This window comes from Pholcus phalangioides, unplaced genomic scaffold (assembly GCF_987345545.1).
Source record: "Pholcus phalangioides strain wild (caught in Gottingen) unplaced genomic scaffold, Ppha-v1.0 ptg000003l_1, whole genome shotgun sequence".
Classification (NCBI taxonomy): domain Eukaryota; kingdom Metazoa; phylum Arthropoda; class Arachnida; order Araneae; family Pholcidae; genus Pholcus; species Pholcus phalangioides.
This window is the reverse complement of record NW_028301596.1, coordinates 45,411,443-45,434,760: the sequence shown is the minus strand read 5'-3', so window position 1 is coordinate 45,434,760 and position 23,318 is coordinate 45,411,443. Positions and strand designations below refer to the sequence as shown.

At 35.5% G+C, this 23,318-nt stretch overlaps 1 protein-coding gene across 3 annotated transcripts in view; it reads left to right on the top strand.

Moving 5' to 3' along the window:
* Positions 1-23,318, top strand: part of LOC149088680 (solute carrier family 12 member 2-like) — a 99,674-nt gene that overhangs the window by 63,396 nt on the left and 12,960 nt on the right. The window contains exons 1-17 of one of the 3 annotated variants that reach the window (XM_089248868.1): positions 3,986-4,071; positions 6,223-6,300; positions 7,227-7,302; positions 9,569-9,664; positions 9,761-9,900; positions 10,877-10,990; positions 11,176-11,287; positions 12,958-13,085; positions 13,174-13,386; positions 14,363-14,470; positions 15,535-15,658; positions 18,261-18,362; positions 18,477-18,632; positions 19,665-19,764; positions 20,451-20,565; positions 21,124-21,258; positions 22,886-22,992. In XM_089248868.1, coding sequence (XP_089104994.1) covers positions 6,226-6,300; positions 7,227-7,302; positions 9,569-9,664; positions 9,761-9,900; positions 10,877-10,990; positions 11,176-11,287; positions 12,958-13,085; positions 13,174-13,386; positions 14,363-14,470; positions 15,535-15,658; positions 18,261-18,362; positions 18,477-18,632; positions 19,665-19,764; positions 20,451-20,565; positions 21,124-21,258; positions 22,886-22,992 — 1,901 coding nt within the window. In that variant the 5' untranslated portion in view covers positions 3,986-4,071; positions 6,223-6,225. Of the gene's footprint in view, positions 1-3,985; positions 4,072-5,977; positions 6,066-6,222; positions 6,301-7,226; positions 7,303-9,568; positions 9,665-9,760; positions 9,901-10,876; positions 10,991-11,175; positions 11,288-12,957; positions 13,086-13,173; positions 13,387-14,362; positions 14,471-15,534; positions 15,659-18,260; positions 18,363-18,476; positions 18,633-19,664; positions 19,765-20,450; positions 20,566-21,123; positions 21,259-22,885; positions 22,993-23,318 lie in introns of those variants that run through there. The other 2 variants (XM_089248873.1, XM_089248863.1) reach the window with 2 other exon arrangements.

The following is a 23,318-nucleotide window of genomic DNA, read 5'->3' as shown; positions in this document are numbered from 1 at the left end:
TCAAAATCGACAATAAAAGTTTCTCCTATGCACAGAGGAGTATTTTTACGATTGTGTCACCCCTGCATGCAGCCCTTCTGCCACAGTCTAATTTTCTTGACCACTCATTCCTCAAATTTTCCTCCCTGGGCTATAGCCCAGGGAGCTATCCTTATCTAGTCGCCTTACCCTGGGCTAAAGCCCGCTTGGCCCCCCCACGTCCTTGTAATTACGCATCTAACTCCAAATCACTCATTTGGTCACTCACAAGCTTGCACACTTTCTTTGTCACTTTTTTGGTCATTCACATGATCATACTTTCTCTAGATCAATCTTTTGGTCATTGACTCTGGTCCCTCACTTTCTAGGACAACCTTTTGATCATTCACGTGCTTGCACTCGCTTTAGATCACTCTTACGAGTATCGTCTTCACATGCTTGTACACGCTCTTACCCACTCTTTTTGCTCACTCATGAGCTTGTCCGCTCTTTCCTTCACTCACATGCTTGCAAACTGTCTAGGTCACTCGTTTAGTCACTCACTGATTTAGTCCCTTGCTCTCTAGGCAAAGGCGGATTTGTAGTGGGCTATACAAATTTTGCCACCCTTCTCAAATTCTACTTATTTTCTTGTTCACTCATTCCTCCGATTTGCCGCCCTGAGCAATTTGGCCCACTAAGCTTCTCCCCCCCCCCTTTAAAAATACGCCACTGCTCCTATGTGTCTTCTTATGTCTCTAATTTTGTTGTACGTGCTGCGAATGGTGGATCTACAATAAGTTACGGTCAGTTTAGCTTTCCTGATCGGGGGGGGGGGCCGTCTTAAGAGCATCATGGGCCCCCTGGTGGATAATTATCGCAAAAAAGCGTTATGACTTCTCATTCTCCGAGGCTTGGAAGATATGCAACCATTTTGATTCGAATGCTTGCAGGTCCCTCCTTCAAAAACAGTCAGATAGGATAGACAATTGAAAAATACACTCATTAGACACCTTGACTTGTCTATTTGTCACTTCCAGTTGGAAATATAAATAACAGTGCTTCATATACACATAGAAAATGGAAACTCTGGACATACGCATGTAGGGTTACGAGATTTCGAAACTCGGAAATGAAAACGGCTCTTTTGCAATGCCATTTACCTGAGGGTAAGCCTGTTAATATTACACTAGAACTCCTGCTGCAACGAAAAGTCCGGTTTCAGAGTCCTGGCGTCCATTCATTCATTGCTGCCAACTACAAAATACATGGTAGTCCAGAAGTCTAGACCTGTTTTGAAAAGAACATTTAGATAAATCGATTAAAGATAGAGACAAACGGCTCACAGCATTTGCAGGAAAGAGAAAAGGTTTCATGTTTTTTATATTTTACTTTCATCCTTACGTCTATTCTTTAACATCCATGTACAAATAACATGGCAAGAAATTCTATAGAGACCTGTCATCCTCCACGTCCCTTAAGGTGCGTGTAGAAATTTTGTAGTAAGTAAAAAAAGAAAAAATATGAATTTTTTTTCCAAATGCTTTAAACCGTTTGTCCCTGTCTCTTTAACAGCTTTTTTTAACCGTTTTTTCTTCAAAAACAGGTCCTGACTTCTGGACCACCGTGTATATTAAAAAAAAACATCGTTAGGGCTTGTCTGCCGTAAAATGTCCCGTAACTTGTCCCTTTTAATAGTGTACAGGGGTGACTCTTGGGCCATGTGACCCATTGCGGCCGTACGGGTTGCCGCTCAAGAGGGGGGGGGGGGGTGCTGAATCTGAAGTGGATGGGTGAAAAGAGTTTCGTTGGCCAAAAGAAATCAAAGAACGTTATTTCTGTCCTCTCTGGAGAGGTGTCAACTCCGACATGGAAGGGCGAAAATAATTTTTTTTTTTAATAAAGGATTTTTTCGTTAGAAATAGTTGTGATATGTTGTGAGGAAGGGGCATGACCCATAAGGGTAGGGCTGACAGGACTTCAAGGACTTCAGCCCCTGGCCCGAGATTCATCCTTATCATTTTTCTTTTTTTCATACTATGAATAAACTGTGGAAAAGGATCCCATGAAAAATCTGGTTTGAGCCTCCCCCCGAAAGATTCCAGTCTAAGGGCCCTGACGCAGGATGTAGGGGGCTCTGGTGGAGGAAGGGGGAATGGGCAGGAGACGCAAAAAATAAGTCTCGCATGGGTAGAGATTTTGTCTCAAGCCGTAGTCGAGGTATGACTCAAAATCGTGGTGTCATGTGAATTTCTTCTTTGTGAAATTTTTAAAAATTTTAGAGTCTTAACTAAAGTCTACGCTGCCGCTCCTTACAACATGCCACCGCACCCCTTGCCCCATCGCTTAAGCTTCCCCTGTGCCTGTGTGTGGGTTCCGACTAATTTATATTCTCACACCAGAAATGATTGTTGAAATTCTATAGCCAATTTAAAAACATGACTGAGATTGGAACATGTACTGTCTTTACATTGATATCATAGCTCATATTGTTAATTTTTATTCGGAAAACCGGTCTGAAACCAACATTCAGTTTTACTTGTAGAATTATAACGAATAGTTTTGGTTCTATTTCATAGGTGGCAGCAGGGGGGGGGGGGTCCATCGCAACTTGATTTTTCACCTGTATAAAAAAAAAAGAGTATTTATCTCTGTTACCAGGAGGAAGCACTGCTGCCACCTGAAAATTATACAGCTCAGTGGATTGTCTGTGTCCGAAAACAATTGTTGAAATTCTAGAGCAATATATCTAAGCTGTTTGAAGGTATTCTTCTTATACGATTCAATAACTATCTCGAATCTTCTAATTTTCTTCGTCCTGAGCAGCATGGATTCAGAAGAAACCACTCTTGTGTCACACAGCTGCATCGAGTCGTAGAATTCGCGATACGTCGTACAAGCCTTCAACCACAAGGAATTCACCTGCGCAATGTGCTTGGACATTAGCAAGGCGTTTGACAAAACGAATCACGTAACTCTGTTGGCCAAGCTTGTTGAATACGGTTTTCCTGACCACTACGTGTTGTTCTTCAACAGCTATCTTAAAGACAGGCATTTTCTGGTAAAAAATGGAAATGTTTGTTCTTCTGTTCGTCCAATAAGAGCCCCGGTTCCCCAAGGATCAGTTCTTGGGCCTCAGCTCTTCTCCATCTACATCAATGACTTCCCTGCCCCCCAAATGGGCATACTGGGACTCTTTGCGGATGATGCAATTATTATCACCAACAACAGAAAATCTGATAAATGCAGAGAAAATCTTCAGGAGACTCTGGAGGAGGTTGAAGACTGGTGTGAGGATAATGCTGTCGAGCTTAATCATGCCAAGTGTCAGTTCATCTGGCTAACAAGAAGAACCAAATTCACTAGAGCACCAATCTACGTGGGCAGAGAAGCCATAAGACCTGTGAAAGAAGTGAAATATTTGGGATGTATTCTAAACCAATCATTATCCTTCGTCCCTCAAATAAATCACGTAAGAACTAAGGCTACCCAAACCATGGGAATGATGTCACGCATTACATTTCCAAGGATAAGTGACGTAACTAAGGTTGCGCGCAGGCGTCCCCTTTTCTCATTTTTCGAATCTGGTAACCCTACCAATAACATCGAAATTCTCAGAATTTTTTCTGTATTTGCTTTTCTTTTAATCACTAAAAGAAAACTAAAATTTAGTGGTTAGTTGGAAAAATCATCGTTGTTATAGGTTTTATAGGTCAGAATAGAAGTGCCATCTGTTGTGAAAATTGGAAAAAGTGACGTTAAGGTGCGTTCTCCTTTCTCAGTTTTCGAACCCGGTAACCCCAATCAAGTATTTATTTTTTGTCACACTGGAACCACTGCTGCCATCTAGAAAATACAAAAAAAAAACTACATGTGCTAGTGATTTTTCTACCATTCTGACTAAGTGGCCCACTTGTAGGTGACGTAGTACTACTATCATCTCTTGACAAAAATTAAAAGTTTTTTTTTTGGGTGATGCTTAACTGTAGACACGTGCGAACAAGGAAAAAGCCCAGAAATAACTACATATTCAAAAAGAAAGAGTCACGGCCGTCTGTGTTTACATCGTCCCTTCTTTTCGAAAGCGGGTTTGTTTATTCTCCAAAATGATTTGTAAGTTCCATACCACACGTTGCCACTTGCCAATTATTTCTACTGACCCACGTGCATTTGATTTAATATTAATTCATCAATTATGCATTATTATATTACAATTTAAGCCTGATTTTCTGTGCCGCGTGCAACGTGAATTACCCAGCGTAACACGCCGCCCACTCACCAATAGGAAAAGCGGTACGACTGTTTTTCCTACAGAGCGCAACACGCCTCACGCTAGCGCTTTACGTCTGACGTGATTGGTGGACTGTGGAAGTGAACGGCTTCTTGGAGGAGTTAAATAATGTGTCACGCGTTTCACCGATCTTCTCTTCAACTTTTTTTTGTTGTGTTTTCTTCCCCTTTCCTTCTTGCCGCCCTGAGCTGATGCGCCAAGTTGGGAAAACACAAACGTGTAGCGTGATTATGTAACACGTTTCGGCCGACGCGAAATGATCCAGTTCGGTTCACGCAGCGCAAATAGCGTACACCTAGTAAAACGCCGGCTTTAGGGTCAGTTTTCTATGAAGCCGCCCTTACCGGACACAGGGCTTGGTGCGAAAATAATAGCGGGATCTGGGGCTGGATTTTAGCCCTGACTTTTTTCTTCTGTGAGAGAGAGAGGGGGTGGGGGGGGGGAATATTCAGAAAATTAAAATTACAAAAATTCAGAATAAACGCAACATACAGAATTGATGAAATTGCAAATTTACAGAATTGATGAATGATTGATTACACTTCACTCACAATTTGAAATATAGATGGCCGCACTGAAAAATCAGATGAAACAATAGATACACACTTCTTTTTTTTTTCAAGCTGAGCGCAACTCAGGTCTATCGCCATGGGCAATATACTTCCTAGTGAGTTGTGCCGGAAGTATAAGCATGTGTACCTAACAGTCTGAGTGCGTATCTAGTGTTGTGTATGATTTTTAGTGCTGCCATCTATATCTCAGAAGTGAAGTGTAATGACTGAATACTGTTTGTAAGACTGTTGCTCTCTGTGGCGAGACTTTGGCTCACATTTGCGCCTTGAAGTTGGGAACCACAGAAAACATACTTTAGCCGATCACCACTGTGGTGACGGTGGGGCTCGAACCCGGGTCCCTGCGATGCGAGTCCGTCACTATGACCACTCGACCACCACAGCGGCAATAGATACACACTGATTGTTAGATACACACACCCGCACTTCGGGCACAACTCACTTGGTGGTAAATTGCCCATGGTAATAGGATTAGTGTAGTGTTTGGCTTGAAAGAGAACGTGACATCACTCAGAATATAATGGCATATCAATTTGGAACCCAATTTATTGAGACATGTCTTTGTTTGGCAAGCAAGAGTACTCTGTGTGTGTGTGGGGGGGGGGGTGTTCTCATATACAGTATTGAAAGTTCATGTCTCATTTTTTAAAATTTTGAGTATTTAATATTGCATAGCACATCATGTGATATTGTAAGGAACCGACTATATCCCTTCAGATGACTGTTCTTGGGAATTCGTTTGAAAGAGTTTGCCGAAATTGCAATAAATCACCAAAAACCTTTAGTTTGTAGATTAAAAAGAAAAAATTTCACTTTAATAAAAATTAACGAAAGAAAAAATTCACAAAGGAATTGACAAAAAATTATGCTATAGTTCCCAACTTTTTTGACTCTCTGATCTCTCATTAATTTGCCCTTCAAAAACTTCCGTCAAATATTAAAGGTAAGATCTGGTCCACAGAATGGTTTTTTTTTTCTGAATTTCATTTACACCTCCAGAGCCTTAATTACTGTGATGTTGGCTTGTAGCCCGCATAGGTGTGTGAATTTGCATTTTGAATTCTTACCAGTGCTTTATGTGAATTGTCAGCTATGTACACTGAAACATCACAACATTTTCTACTATTAGCAGCATTTGGTATTACAATTTTTTTTTCGGAATCCTTGCTACGTTATCATTATTTCTCTCCATCAAGTTTTGTGTTATTCCAGTTGTTAGTTCGAGCTACAGATGACTAAGTAGTGTTAGTATAATTTCAAACACCCTGTATTATAAGGAAATAATTCTGTTGATGAGATTTATCGTTGAGTTTTGTAGATTTAAAACACTATCTATTCTTTTTCTTAACATGGCCATCGTTATGTATAGATCAGAAGTGTAATTCTGATGTGTTTTTTCAGTTTATGAACCGAAGATCTTCAAAGATAGCTACAGAAAAACAGGCAGCAGTCAAGTTCGGATGGATTCAAGGAGTTCTTGTAAGCACTATTTTGCAATTTGATATTGCTTATTTATCTATATCATGTTCATAAGAAATATCACATATCTATAAACTTAAAATAGCATGTCTTGACTGACTCATTCATCATCGTCAAGTCGAAACTGCTGCAGCTATATTTATGAAATTTGAAATTATTATTATTTATCATACTATATTATGAAATTATTTATAAAATCTTGATAATTTACACTTTTTGAAACGAAAATAGTTACCATCTTTGCTGAACACTTGAATTCTAGAACTTTCAACTGAGTACAGTACTTTAATATACTTGTGACCTCATAATTAAACTATTAAAAAAATTGTGTCGTTAGTTTAGTTCTGTTTTGCAAATGAATGCAAAATTTTCCATTCAGAAAATATTTTTACGAATGAATGCAAAATTTTTGATTACAAAAAAAAGTTTTTTACGAAATAAATGTGAAATTTTTTATTTGAAAAATATTTTTGTGGATGAATACAAAAATCTTAACTTGAAAATTTGCATTTTTGCAAATAAATACAAAATTTCTGATTAGGAATTTTTTTTGGGTGAAATTTTCATATCTCTAAAGCAGCGATTCTCAACCGGTGCTCCTTGGAGCCCTTGGGGTTCTGTGTGTACTTCCCAGGGGCTCCGCAGCCACTCTAAGAAAATAAAATAAATCAGTAAATTTGATAAACAAATTAAAAAACGAGGCCTAAAGAGGTTCGCTACGTATAAATTAAAAACTAAAAAGAGCTCCTTGAATCAAACAGGGCTCCGCCATCAAAATTATACACTGGAAAGGGCTCCACGATCCAGAAAAGGTTGAGAACTACTGCTCTATGGATTATTCAATTTAATGCGCCATAAACTAATCACATTACTAGTGCTGTATATGCTTGTCATTTCATATATGCGTATCAAATTTCCATCCATAGGTAAGATGTCTCTTGAACATATGGGGCGTTATGTTGTTCCTTCGTCTTTCATGGGTGGTCGGTCAGTCTGGCATAAGTATGTGTACTATATTTATCTCTCGCACTGGACTTTATCGTGTGTAATGTAACAAAACCATTTGTCCTAACTAGAGATGGAAGGTGAGAATATTCTCCTGGATGTAAAAATTGGAGAATAATTGAAAATAATCATTTTTCTTTTAAATAATAATTTTTTTTTACTAATTTTGTTTATATTATGAAATATAAATCATTTTTTTTCATTGCCTTAAACATTTAAAACAAAGCAATTTTTTTTTCATAATCGCTCCCTAATGACGACTTTTAGTTTGAGAATATTCTCTCGGTCATGATGAGAAGTTTTAGAAGTTTGGTTATGAAGATTTTAGAAGCCTTAAGATTAAAACCTTAAAAAATTATTTTAAAATTAGATAAATTTTCAAAGTTCAAAATAAAAAATTAAACTAAAGGTGATTGATGGAGGAAGCTATTCTTATATCACCTTCATTGCAAGATACGGAACTGTTGTTTTCTTCAATGCACATACACTTAAATTCTGTATCACTCACATTTCTTTAAAAGTTGTGCAATTCAGCCCTGTTGGTTTAATTTTCTTGCTTTCAATCTTCAATATTGCGGGCTACAAACTTCAATATTCCCATCGAGGGGAGAGAGACGGGAACAGAGAATATTCTCTCAAAGGACTACTATTATAAATTGCTAGAGAATATGCTTATTGAAAATAATTGTTCTCAAGTTATTTATAGAGATTATTTATTGTAATACATGTTATTATAAATATTCTTGAGAATACTCTCTGGAAGAACTTCTACAACTGAAGAATATTCTCATCGAGGAGAATATTTGGGAATATTCTGTGGAAAGACTATTATTCTATAACTTCAGGATAATTCTTATTATTTTTCATAAGAGAATATTCCCCAGTAATTTATAAAAATAGTCCTTACAGAGAATATTCTCAACAATATTGTATACAACTATATTATAAATAACAGGAGAATATTCTCATCAAGAATTTATAAGAATATTCTCAAGTTATTTATAATAGTAGTCCTTCCAGAGAATATTCTCCTAAAGATTATTCTCGAGAATTTTACATCTCTAGTCCTAACAGTTATAAATATTGATCATCTGTAAAAGTATATGGAGTCAAATCGTATTTTTTCATGCAATTTTTTATATTACATTCCAATGATTGTGTAGTAGAATGACAAATATTTCACTGAATCAAAATATCACGTTCCGATTTGGTAAATTTTTTTGAAATTTATCAAATGACCAAATTTTGATAAGACAGAACCAAAACATTTGGCTTTATATTAAGGGCGTAACAAATCCTGTGGGTGCCTGGTTACCATGGTGTCTAAAAAATTTATATTGGTGCCTGAAATATTCCATGTATTAGGGGCCACATTCACGTATTATGTAAGCAGAATTTCTGCCATTTTTGATTCCCCCCTCCCCTCCTGGCCAGCAAAAATAAGACGAGTGTCCAGTAAAGGATAGTAAAATACATTGAGTACTGTCGATATAATTTAAAAAAGTGAGAGTGAGTGAGTGAGTTTCCCGTTAATAAGGAGTGTCCAGTATGGGAGGTTCTACTGTGCATTCAGTATCATTTCCATCAATGATCTTCATTTTATCTCTGAGATATTTTGAGGCACGCCCCCCCCCCCTCCAACCAATTTCGAAGTGCACTTTTGGTAATCGCTAGTTTAGTACATTTACAAAACGATATGTAATGTCAATAAGTTTTAAAATAGTCCATTAGAACATTATATTGTAGGCCTATTATTTTTACTGGGCCTACTCAAAAACTGGCTGGGACATCAAGACAAGTCCTACAAACTAGTAATGCCATGATGAAACAAGTATGTCTGATCACCCTAAAAATAACAAAAATATATTGCATTTCTGCAGAAGCCTTTTTTCAGACACGAAGGTCAAAGCAGAATATTTTGCATTGTTCTGCAATGAGCCCTCAGCTGAATGAAAATGTTAATGTAAAATGCGATAAAAATTCATTTATAGTGTTTCCATGCAAAAAAAATATTTTCTTGAAATTCTTCCTGAGACCGTTTTGCAGTAGCACTAATTGTTCTTGCAGATTTCAATGATACAGTGATACATCGCTGCTTTTGGGGTTCAAGACTATGTTTGAATGTTTCGACTAAATCGATCTTCAAATGCCCGTTATAATATAAAATGATTAACTTCCTCTATTTAGTTAATCACACTGATGAATCTTCCTATGATACATTGTATAGTATTCTTAAATTTTCATTGCATTAATTTTGTTTCAGTTCTGGCATGTGTGATCATCCTGCTTGCAACCGTCGTGACAACATTAACAACTTTATCGATGTCTGCGATCTGCACAAATGGAGAAGTCAAAGGCGGTATGTATAGTATCCGCTTCTCATAGGAATTTCTTACGCATTTATATAGCATAAAATAATTTTGGCTTATGCTGATATTTCTATTTATTTTTTCAGGTGGGACATATTATATGATATCTCGTTGTCTTGGCCCAGAATTTGGCGGCTCTATAGGCTGTATATTTGCTGTAGCTAATGCTGTCGCTGTGGCAATGTATGTTGTGGGCTTTGCGGAAACACTGAAAGTCTTATTATGGGTATTAATGATATTTTTGATTTCAGTATAAGTTTTCCCAAAATGTTTTTTATGCTTCAAGTGTGAATTTTTTTTTTTTTTTGTTCTAATACAAAATTGAGGCAGCACATGTCAATTCTCGGGCAACTTTGAGTAAATAACTTACACAGAAATCACTTTAGCCCCTTTATGGTAGAGTTATTTCTCCTTCGCCCAGCTACTCTTTGCCTATGCATGTTATACTTTCATTTTTTGTACACCCCCCTCAAACCATAGCAAGGAAAGTTGTCAACTTACTAATGAAGAGTTCTAAATGAATGGAGGGAGAGCTGAAATTCATTTCTTTCATTTACACAGGGCCGAGGTATCTTGTCCCTGCATGTTAAGGGGTTGAATTAACAGAAATTGATTAAAAAATAACATATAAAAGTATTTTTTGTTCTATATTTTTAATTTTCCATTGTCTTTATGGGGAGAAAGTACTGGTCCCCTAAACTTTCATTTTTAGCTCAGTTATGACGACCATCTGAAGAAGTTTGGGCACTTTAAAGAGCCATGAACAGATTCCTAGCCATTTTGCAAATTGACCGATGTCTTTAATCTGGCTAATGTTCAAAGTGCTCAGTCTCAGGAATTTGGTCATGACTTGTAACAAAAACTAGTATGTTTTGATAGATTTCTATCGACAATCCCCTAAATCTGAGTCTTCAGTCTGTCATTCATCATGTTATGAAATTAGACTATTTCTTCTAAAGTTTTGTTCAATGCATGTCAGTTTCTGCACTTCTCATGGGTTCCAGAATGAATTAATAGCTTATAGCGCTGACATGAATGATGTTTCTTGTCACTTACAGTATAATGAAACTCTATTGTATTCAAATTGATTAGCTATTTTAGATGTCTAATCAGCTTATTATATTAATTAAGTTACTCTGTTAACTTAAAATCTGTGATGATGATCGCTGAAAAGTAGTTCCCCATTTTTTGTTTTTCAATAGAAAAATGACATCATAATATTTGACAATGGGATCAATGATATTCGGATCATCAGCTGCTCCACTGTATTTGTTATCATGGCCATAGCGATTGTTGGAACAGAATGGGAGACAAAGGTAAATCAGCTTCCATAAATTATTATACAATTTTTTTTTTTTTTTAATTTTGATTTTTTTTTCAATCGACTCAGAAAAGGGTTTTACTTATAACTGATGTGTCATGAGATGTGAGCATATAATAAGTTTAAAAACACTACCCATGTCTGAAGTCTATTTCTTATTAATGTTAAATTCTTTAACAGGCCCAGATTATTTTGCTATTGATATTACTAGCAGCAATGGCTGATTTTCTGGCTGGGACGATGTTCACTCCTAGTGAAGAACAGATGGCCAAAGGATTCCTGGGCTGGAACGGTAGATGAATTATGATTTTTTTTTTACTGTTCAGTGTTCAATACCATCTTCAACCCATTGATCACAAGCACCATGGTGCTGCCTGAAGTACCCAGAATGCTCTATGATTGTGTTTGATTTTGTGCTCAGCATTTGATCAATGTTTAAAATGTATCGATTTGGCAAGCTAAGTTTCTCTTTAATAAAAAAAAATTGGTGTTAGAATCTTATGAAATCTTCTATCTTCAAGTGCAACTTCTAGATTGTTTAAGTCTGATTTTGACATGACTACATTCACCTCGCCTCATACCTATGTTTTACTGGTTGCAAGATATCGAAGCAGTGGAATACTCACTCCTTCCCACTCCATGCTAACCCAATTTTATTTTCATCCAAACTGCATCATTGTCCATCCTACCATCTCTACAGAAGAACGTTCTATGATTCCAGTGGCATCATGGTTGAGGGGGAGGTAATGAACTGTCTTTGCCCGACATAAACCTCAAAAGGGCTCCAACCATCAGTTTTTAAGGGAAATGAGAGCTTATGTCATTTCGTTCCTCCATTTCACTTTTCTTATTGAAGGAAAGGTCGCTATGTCACTTCTGTTCCTCCATTTAACTTTTTCCACCATGGATCTGAAAATGTTCACCATCCGTAAAGACATGTATTTCACTTAAAAAAATAAGCTGATGGAACTTAAAGTGTGTGTTCTACTCATAGTGCCATAACCAGTCAGGTTACATGTCCACATGGATCCTCGCGAGGTGAAAAATAATACAATTTGACTAATTTTTGAGTTCCGCATTTCCATTTATATGAGAGGAAGACTCAAAGTTCTGACCAAGACCTTTATTACTCAATGTACACCGGTGAATAAAAGACTGTTGTATTGCTTTTTGTTGACTCCTAATGTTATGTTGACCTTGTTTGCAGCAACAATTCTTGTGATGAGATCTCCTTTACAGTCAACTGGTATCTTGGATGCCAGAGGTTCTTAATTCTTTTTTTCTAGCTCTGACCCAAAATCAACTGCATGATCAACTTTTCTACCCATGGTCTCTGTTTTCAATTTAAAAACACTTATTATCAATACTTATACTATACTTATTATCATAAACACTTATTTATTATCGACAAAATGTGTGTTCAATTTTAAAATTGGTGAAGCTAATGGTGCAACAAAGTACATTGTAAGTATATATATTTGTACGACCCATCTTGAAAGCCCCCCCCCCCTCCCACCCCACAAAACCCAGTCACAGGGTTGTTTACGCATTAGGCCACACGGCTGCATTCTTAACCTGTAGATTAAAAACCTCCTTTTGTAAAGCAATGTTTATGTGCTTTGCTTTCCCCCCCCCTCATTGGTTTTCATTTTTTCATTGCTTCCTTCTGGAATTATATCAGGCACAAATGATTATTTACTCTTCCATAAACAACTTACCATATTCATACTTGAATTAAATGTTTTCTCCCCTCCAAATCTGTTCCAAATGGGTGTGTGTGCTAGGATCTGTGACAATATTAAAAAAACAATACATATGTATTTTGCAGCTTTAAATTAAAAAGCAATTTGTTAATAGTTATGTTGTTATTACTATTTTTTCTATATTTCAATCATATTGTCATTTAATATTTTATTATATTTGTCACTGTATCTGAATTTATTGTTTTTCTTTTTCCTGTAGTCACGGTTGCTATGAACAACCTGACCCCACATTTCCGAGATAACCAAACCTTCTTTTCGGTTTTCTCCGTATTTTTTCCTGCTGCCACCGGTATTTTAGCTGGAGCCAATATTTCGGGTGATCTGAAAGTAAGTGAATGACTTATTGTTTTATCTATCAAATCAAATTTTTTATACCACCTGTCAATAGGCTTATCATACGTCTTTGTTACTTTAGGACCCTCAAAAAGCCATTCCAAAGGGTACTTTGTTGGCCATTTTCATTACGACTATATCTTATATGCTATTTGCCATGGTTGCTGGAAGCACTGTTCTGCTAGACACAAATGGCATTGTGGATTATGTCAAGAACAGCACTCTGGACCTTCTGACTAATTGCTCTTTAGCTGATAGTGGCACCTGCGAATTTGGACTAATGAATGACTATCAGGTAATTTTATTTTAATGTTTAATTTCAAATTGTTAAATTTAAATACCATTCAAATCTAATGAGCACCTTATTTCTAAAGCTGCAAAAATTCACATTTTTCATAATATCGCTTATTCTAATACTAAGACACTAATAAATCAGGTAATTTTATTTTAATGTTTAATTTCAAATTGTTAAATTTAAATACCATTCAAATCTAATGAGCACCTTATTTCTAAAGCTGCAAAAATTCACATTTTTCATAATATCGCTTATTCTAATACTAAGACACTAATAAATAGGTTCCATTTTGAAAAGAAAAGTGGGTAATGGATTCAAGTAAATATATTAGTTGATAGTGGTTCAACATTTCACAATATTAGTACCATATTTCTTGGCCTATCTATGGTGGCACTAATATTTTTTTATTATAATTTTGGAGGCTTGCAGCACCTATGATGTGTACAGTGATCTCTCACTTATACATGCTCTCACTTAACATTTCTCTCAGCTATAGAGATAATCCCGGTCAATGATTTCTACACTCCTGGTCAAAGATATGGCATAATAATGCTGTTCACTTATATGCCTCTCTCACTTATATGCCTCTTTTTCCCACAGTTCCCTTGCACAGATGCATAAGTGAGAGATCACTATATAACATTTCAAGTGTACAGAATTTATTCTGAAGATTACCAAGTATTTTCTTACGTCTATATATTCACAACTCAAGGTTTCATTTTGCAGATTGTTAGCTGACTGTCTTAACAATATAAGAGGGGTGATAGTACCCATAAAGATGGAAAAATATTAATAGTGGACCTTAGGGGGCCACGTTTCACTCAGAGTGTTCGAAAAAAGCAAATTTTTGGCATTGACTTAAAATGGCTCCCAGAAAACTGCACCAGCCTATAGAGAAATGTTTTTTGCTCAATTTATTTATTTCTTTGTTGCTTGATATAAACTTTATGGTATTTTTTATTACTATTTTACATAGGTTATGGAAATGGTCTCTGCATTTTCACCTGTTATATATGGAGGAATTTTCGCTGCCACACTTTCATCAGCTCTTGCTAGTCTTGTCAGTGCACCAAAGATTTTTCAGGTATCGATTAAATATTCTTATTTCAGATACAATGGCTACTTAACCACACACGCACCTTTTCCATATTCCTTTACAAAACTTCTAACAAATTGGTACGTGTTGGAATATGCATGTGCATGTTGGGAATCTAACATGGAGTTTTTTTCTGTGTAATGCTTGTTATGTGTAGCGCTGCCATCTATTTTTCTAACTATAAGTGAAGTGAATGATTGAATAATTGTACCGTTGTGTGCCTGTTGCTCTCTGTGGCGAGACTTTTTAATGGGGAGATCAGCTTGCATTTGTGCCTTGAAGTTGCAAACAAGATACAATGGCTGCCGAAATGGGGTGCACGCATTTTTGAGAAGGCCGAAAAAAAATCAAATTTTCAGAAATACTCAGTAAATATTTTTTAATCTCTCTTCCTTGCTCTTTTCTAATGAAACTTCTCCCATTGCAAATAAATGGTGAGCATATGTTGCTGAATTACTTTTTTTTATGATTTGCGATACAAGGGAGATGGAGGTGCTTTCTTGCACATACGGAAAGGCATATTTATATTTGTGCAATGTATGGGTTTAGGAACGGTTATCACCTTGACTGGAATGGGGAGGCAGAGGTACAGCTTTCGGAAGTTCAGCTATAAAAGTTTGATAAAAGACCTTTTACAAAACTGTCAAGAAACCTGTTTGTTATATTTGCTCAAATGTAACCAATATGTTTATTGGTTGCATTTTCAAGTTTTATAAAAGAACTTTTATCAAACTATAGTGTAATATTAAGAAGACACCAACGAATAAGGCAAATACAAGAAAATACAAAAAGTCCTAATGATTTCAACACCAATGGGTGCCATCTTCGTGTATTTTTTACACTTTTTTATTTTCGTGTATTTGCCTTATTCGTTGGTGTCTTCTTAATATTCTTGGGCAAAGTTTCAACTCTTCCATATAGTGTAATATCGGCCTATCAAAGAAATATGTTTTATATATCTTTTCATAATAGTGTTTTGGTTTTTCTGTTAGCTCTGTGATATTTTACAAATACATGTCCCAAATGTTTGAATGATTTCAATTTTTCCGCAGGCTCTGTGCAAAGATAAGTTGTTCCCTGGCATATATCTGTTTGCCAAAGGTTATGGGAAAAACAATGAACCAAGGAGAGCTTATATTTTGGCTTTCTTTATTGCTTTGGGTTGCTGTGCCATTGGTAATTTCATATATTCATGGATTTATTTATGTTTATACAATCATAGTGTTAGAATGGCTGTTATTTGATGAATAAGATTTTCTTGAGGTAAAGCCTCATTGTGAATTTGAGTATCAGCTCAATGTTTGGCAATACCAGCAGTTGGCATCGCCACGTCAATATTATGGGAACTTGGCTGCAACAAATAGAAAAGAATCAAAACTACTATCAACCGATTGAATCATGAAAAAATTCTATTCTCTTGACCTCTTCTGACTCCAATTGCTTGGACTTGGTGAGATTGATTGATTGCTTACCATGTTTCCAGAATGCTCTCCCTGGTTTCCAGTAGCAGAGTTGTTTACTTGGTTCTTTTTTTAACAACAGAATGCAGAGTGGTTGCATTCTAGATGGTAAATAAGCAATCTCAATGAATCAAGTCTAGTCGAGCTGATTCAATCAAAAAATAGCTGCTTTATTTCCATGATTCAGTTGGCCAAGGCATGATAGTTTTGATTCTATTCTGCTTATTGCAATTCAGCATTTAATTCCTGATGATGATGTTAACATCCGGTGTATGGTTATGATCAGATCAGACTTCGCCAATATACATCTAGATGCGCGATTCATGCATCAAAATTCAATTATACTCTTCCAAATTTTGTTGAGAGGGCAAACATACTCCTTCAAATTTTAAGTAATTTTTTAATAGAGTTATTTCTTTCTTTTTTCATGGAAAAAATACTCCTCTTTTTTCCAAAATTACCCTTTAAAATTTTGGCGAAGAGTGTAATTACTTTAAATATTATTTTTTCGGATAACACTGGTTATGATAGTGTAGATGGTAGAAATATGAGATTCGGGTAGTGAAGTTCACTAAGACCAGATTCGACTGTCACTTTTGCCCCAAGGGAAGTTTTTTTCAGGGGGATGCAATAGCACAATATTAATATGCTCGCGACAACAACCATGATCATGCATCATTTATAAACTTTTTCATAAACACAACCATTCCACAGGGCCATCTTAAGAGCATCATGGATCCCTGGCCAAGTGATTTTTCTGATTCCCTACCAGGCGTTTACATGCTTACTCTCGAAAATTTAAACCAGATCTCATTTTTGTGAGGCTCCTCTTCTCTTCAGGCCCCTGGGCTGTGCTCCATGCATTAAGACAGCCCTGCCATTCCATGCATTTAATCAATTAATCATTTTCATAGAAAACTTAATCATGGTTTCTGGTCAATGCTCCTATTCAGTTAAAATATCTAGTAATGTTTTGCCTTTGATGGAATAGACATTCTGATTTCCAGCTTGACATGAGTGAACTTTAATGCTACAGATTCAATATTAAGAAGTCACCAATAAATAAGACAAATATAGAAAAAATACAAAAACTTCTAATGCATTTTAACACACAGTGAGTGTCGTCTTCAGGGGAAAAAATATTTAATCACTAATCAATGCTGACCAAGGATCCCACTTATGTTGGATACCAAATCTTAACCCTCAGTTGCTCAGCGGGAAAACAGTGTGTCTGTTCACTTCAAGCGTTGTGGTCAGAATGAAACTGAGAGCCTGTGTGTAAGAATAATGCCGTGCCCTGATTAGACGCTTGCAAAATGGAGCTACCTAACTGGTCTATTTGAATTTTCTTTGAATTCCCACTCATAATGAATCTAAGCCATAGCATTGCAATTGATGGTATTGATTTATTTGCCATTTACTATATATTTTTGAATATATGTGTTTTTGTAGAAAGCTAAATCAGCTGTGGATTTTGCTTTGTGGAAAACTCTTGCTCCCCCCCTGAAATTTAAATCTATGGCCCTCTTGCTAACAGTGAGCAGTGATGGTCGCTTTTTCACATTTCTGATTTGTAACACAGCGAGCGTGTTCATTTACTCTTGTTTCTATGGGTCTCCTTGTCTATCCTATATAACCAAGAGGGTGATCACCACATGGAATGTTACAAATGCCCCATTGTTTATGCTGTTGTACAGCATCTTTAGTGGGCTTGAAACCTACGTTTTTATTAAGCACATCTGTTGTCGTTAGGTTAAACATTTTGAGAATCAGTTTGATCTTTAGTGAGATTATAGGATCATAGGGTATGACTACACTTTCTTTGAGTGGTCTCTCTGTAATGTTTGCTAAAGTGGTTCCTTGTGCTGGTTTCAGGAATTTTCTATGTATTTTGCCAACTATCTTAGCATTGAATTGTCTCCCCTGTATTTTGCAATGGCTCTGATGATTTCGCGTTCACTGGCCAATGTGTTTAACAGATGTTAAATGCTCTCACTACATAAGTTTGAAACGCTGAAAGTTTCTATTGCATGGGATGACAAGATTGAATCTTATTGATCAGGAGTGTATCAAGATACTTTGGAGGATGAATTTGTATTGAATGATGTTATAGGGCTATGATTCCCAATTAGGGAGTCACAGAAATTTAGGACCAAAGTTCTTTGAGATCAGGCGGGGGTCCCGCAAACATAAAAACTTTGGGAATCCCTGATGCAGTGAATGTGTGACTTATACAGTATAATCTTAAATTTACATAACTTTTTATCTCAAAAAATGTCTTACAATTACTAACCATGTTTTTCATATCTAAATTGTAGGTGATCTCAATCACATCGCTCCACTGATCTCAAATTTCTTCCTGGCGGCCTACTGTCTTATCAACCTTTCATGTTTCCATGCCTCATTTGTGAAGTCACCAGGTGAACTTTCTTTTTTTTTTCTTGCATATCGTAGAAACTTGCTTATATATTATCAAATATCATAAATTTTCGTCTATTTTGCCTAAATACCTATTTCACATGTTTTCCTCTCAGGTTTCAGACCAGCTTTCAGATATTATAGCATGTGGTTGAGCTTCATTGGTGCTTTGTTGTGTCTGGTAGTGATGTTCATCATGAACTGGGTCACTGCGTTTGTCACTTTTGCCGTAGTTCTCGTCCTTTATCTCTGTATATATCATAGGAAACCAGGTGAGGCGAATTTATAGAACTGCTTATATGTCATGAGTGAAATTGATTGTTTTTAGCTGGAATAAATTTAACCCTTTAAATGGCATTGATGTGATATCTCGCCTCATTAAAAGCCTCTTAGTTTATCATTCACAAGCGAGATATTTTGTAAAGTTGATTTTTCAATGAAACATTTTTTAAGTAGTAGTAGCAATCACCATTCTTACTCTTTGACTGCTACTACTTAACCGTATATGCACTTCGTACACATTCCTCTGCGTAATTTCTAAATCTCTTCTTGGTACATGCTGGAATGTGTATGCTGAGTGTGTGTGTGGCCCTAACATATTTATATAGGCAGCATTTGCTCTTGTTTCGTGTTCTGATTGGTGCTGTCATCTGCCTTCTATAAGCAACGATTGTAAATGCTTGAATTTTTATGCTATGTCAGTATCCTGTTGTAGGTCTGCCTGCTCTGTGCCGAAAGACTTTTTTAAATGGGAGATTGGCTCACATTCACATCTTGAAATTGGAAAACTGCGGAAAACCAGCTTCAGCCAATCTCTTTGACTGCTGAAAATCAGAAGAAAACTTAACTTCATTTCGAAAGATACAACATTTTATAGAGGGGTTTAATGATTTCTACTATACCACTTAAAAGGTTAAGTAATAGTTAGTAACTGATCGAGAAAGTCTATTAGTTTCAAATAATATCAAAGAAAATCATTCACTTAAATCAAGATAACTTATCGTGTAATGTGAACCCTAGAATTCAAATATTCAAGAGCTCTGATAAGTTTTTTTAAATACTTTTTCATCATATTAAAGGTTATTGATATGTTTGATCAGATGAAGCAGCGAACAGGGTCGCTGAAGATTGAGGCTAAGAACTTTTCTATACAGACAGTGGAGTGAAACAATTAATTTGCTATAATGTTGTTACTTCCCATATGTAGAGAAGTAGAGAGAGAACATACTAGAACGTATGTCTTTGATTATAATCAAAGAAAATATGTCTGATCTTTATGTTTTATCATTACAATGTCGTTTCAGATGTCAACTGGGGCTCTTCCACTCAGGCGCAAACGTATTCTTTAGCTCTTAATGCTGTCATGAAACTCAATGAAGTAGCGGATCATGTGAAAAACTACAGGTATTTTTGACTATACTTATTTCTTGTACAGTTGAGTGTTTATTATGATCTCTTGTATTTTGAATTTTGTTAACCCTTTAAGCGGTTTTTGAAAATTTCCTTATCCCCATTATAACTGCCACATTTGAAATGGCAAAACCTTCCCAAATCGCCACATATTTAAAAAAAAAAATTCCGACTGTGAGCATATAATTGCTTTCCCCCCCCCCCCAACAAGAAAATTTACTCCGCCCATCACTTTTATTTCCCTTACTATGATACAAAAACACGTGCCATGTGTGTCGTGGCTTTCTAGGAAGAGAAATACTTTTTTTTGTATCATTTATACTGAGTGTATATTTCTTTCTCTATTTTTCTCACTCCTTGTTATCTAACGTTGAACAAGAGCTGACTCTGCCCACTGCAGTTGATTAGTTGGAGTGGGAGATGGAAAATATGATTTATTGTAGAAACAGCTTTATTGCGCATTTAGAAGATGAAATATCTTGGGTGACATAAATAAAACAGATCAAGTTTCACTAGATATCTTGGGATTGCCGCTGAAAGGGTTGATGGAAGAATTTTTTACTATTCCTGAATATTGTGTCTTATTACTTACTAATAAAACACAATATTAAGGATAACGTCAGCGTATGCTTAAGTGTTTGTGTCACAGTATTATAAGTTTGTTTTTATTGTTGTTGCAGGCCTCAGCTTTTGATCCTTACAGGAAATCCTAGTCACAGGCCTCAGCTCCTAGATTTTGGCAATACAATTGCCAAAAAATTGAGTCTAATGATATGTGGCAACATAGTTACAAAAGTAAGTGCTTTGTCTTCATAGAAGCGTGATTCTTTCATCTACAGAAGATCACTTGTTGGTAGTTTTTGTAATGCTTATAATTGATACTAAATACCATAATTTCTGATAAATATACCATTGGACATATAAGCCATAATAAGAGGAATACCAGACATTATAAAAGATTTTTGTAAAAAAACACTGCAACTTTTTTTTCGCATGATGAAGCTTTGTATAAGACTAATTTCATTCAAAAACATATCAAAATGAAATTAAATGTTGCATGTTTGGCTTGCTGTTCAAGTTTTCTTTAAGAATTTGATAATATTAACATTATTTTGGAGCAAAACTTTGTTTTAACTGAATTAAAAACAATATATATATCCCTTTACGTATTCAAAATACTTTTCTTTCAGTTTTTTGTATAAAATCAGTTCAAAGCATCTAAATTTTATATTGAGATATGGGTTTTTAAAGTTCAGTTAATTTTGCATGATTGAATGAATATCAGTGCTGTTGGATATGCATCGTAGGTTTTCTCTCGTACATATATTAATCTTGTTTTCTGCATCAATTTAGGATCATCTAACGCACAGTGAAAGGTCTATGTTCCTTGACCAGGCTCAAAAATACTTGAATAAACGTCACATCAAAGCTTTCTACAGCATGGTTGAAGACAAGTCTTTCTCAAGAGGTGTTTCTTCTCTAATTCAGGTAATGACAAATCATTACTTATAAAAAACAACAAACATCCATTACCAAAAGCCAAAATAACTGCATATTACTGCTGTGTAATTTAATTACTGTAGGGGTTGTAAAGAATGATGGGATAGTTACAGTTTTTGGAAAAATCATATAAATTTAGTATTATTATTAGGGATACATAAATTTCTTATTTACAAAATAGGTGCAATAAATGTAAAATTTGGGAAATAAATGCGAAATTTGTGAATTTTGACAAAAAATACTTTTCCAGTTGGTTATAATTTTATCGAGCCCTTACAGGTTCTTAAAAATGAATGTTGGCTGCATGTGTTTAAAATGCAATATTTTCTTTGATAAACTAGATCACCTTTTTGTACGTGATTGTTTTGCAAAATAAATGTGCCGGGTTCATGTAATTTTCCTTCAGTTTTGAAAATGAAGTTCTAACTCGTATGATACGTGTTCAGTTCGCTTTTGTTTCTGAATTCTGTAAAGCCGGGTACACACTGGCCTAAGGAAATTATGGAACTAATTGACAATTTGGAATGATCAAACTACCCATTCACGCAAATTTTGTGTAGTAAGGTAATTGTCTTGAAATCTTTTGAACGCCTAAGTAAGGGCATATTTGAAAAAAGACAAAAAATTAGACAGATGAGAATGGCGAATTTAAGAAGGGTAAAATATTATGCTAAAGACAGCAGCAGATAATTATTCAAATAAAAAAATTAACTCTACACATGGCATCCGATGCAGTGGATGAAATCTACCGGCATATAGATATTTTGGTCATCTCAAGCTGCAACACCTACATCATCTTTGTACCCAAATTTATTACTGGAAGCCTTTCCCGAGAAATGTTTTCATAAAGACGAGACATGGAATGGGAGAAAACAATCATGTTAACAGACAGCTACATCTGGTGGTAAACCAAAAGACTTTCGGTAATGGCACGCAGACTTTAAATGCCAACAGTATATAACTCGAAATATGCATAATTTTGGCAACATAAACATGTTAGGACCACACATGTACACACCTGCATGACCAATTCATTAGAAATTTCCTAAAGGAATGTTTATGAGTTGTATGTACAGTTATATATAAGTAGTAGTAGATTTCAACTTTTCAAGGGCAGCTATTAATTTAAATCAAAAACATGCTAGAATTAAAAAAACAGCCTTAATTATACTTGAAAAAAAATGTGTTGTTTTTAGCTAGCAAAATTTTTTATTTGAAAGTTTCTTGGGTTTTTTTGCAAATAAATGCAAAATTTCCTGTTATGAAACTATATTTGTGAAATTTATATATATCCCTAATGATTGTGTCTCTAAGTAACACAGTGAAATGTCTATATAATGATACTCTAGGGACCAAAGAAATGTATCATTATAAAGGAGTTATGATTATAGATGGAATGTATGAACACTATGCAAAGTGAATCAAGACCAGAGAACAGTCTTTTTATAGACAATTATTGTTATAGAGTGAATTGTTATATAGAATTTTTCACTGTATCTTACTTAATTCATAACATCTCCAGAAATATTGTTAGTTTGGTTTGCGCTAATTGCAACCCTTAATGAAATTTATGCTTTATTGATCTGTTCCCCTCCCCACATCTTATCTTCCATAGCTTGCTGGAATGGGGAAGTTACGCCCTAACATGCTGCTAATGGGTTACAAAAGCAACTGGGAAGGCTGTGATTATGAGGAAGTGAAGGAATATTTCAATGTTATCCAGTAAGTGCTGATGTTTGTTATCACAGATTGCTGCTATTAACCTTGATTATTTTCTATCTTTCAACAAATTTTAATTAGAGTGTTTTTTAATATAAATTGTTCATAACTATTTTTACTGAAGCATTGTTGTTGCTATCTAGCTATTAATACAAATACAATACCACAACAGGCAAAATGCCCAGCAAGATGGCTGAGAAAAGATGCCCATAACAAATATGGATGTCATATATTTCAAAAATAAAGCAACCCAATTAAAAATGCAATTACAAAAATTATAAACAATATATACACATGATAAAATATTATACAATGCCCATAAAGAATAT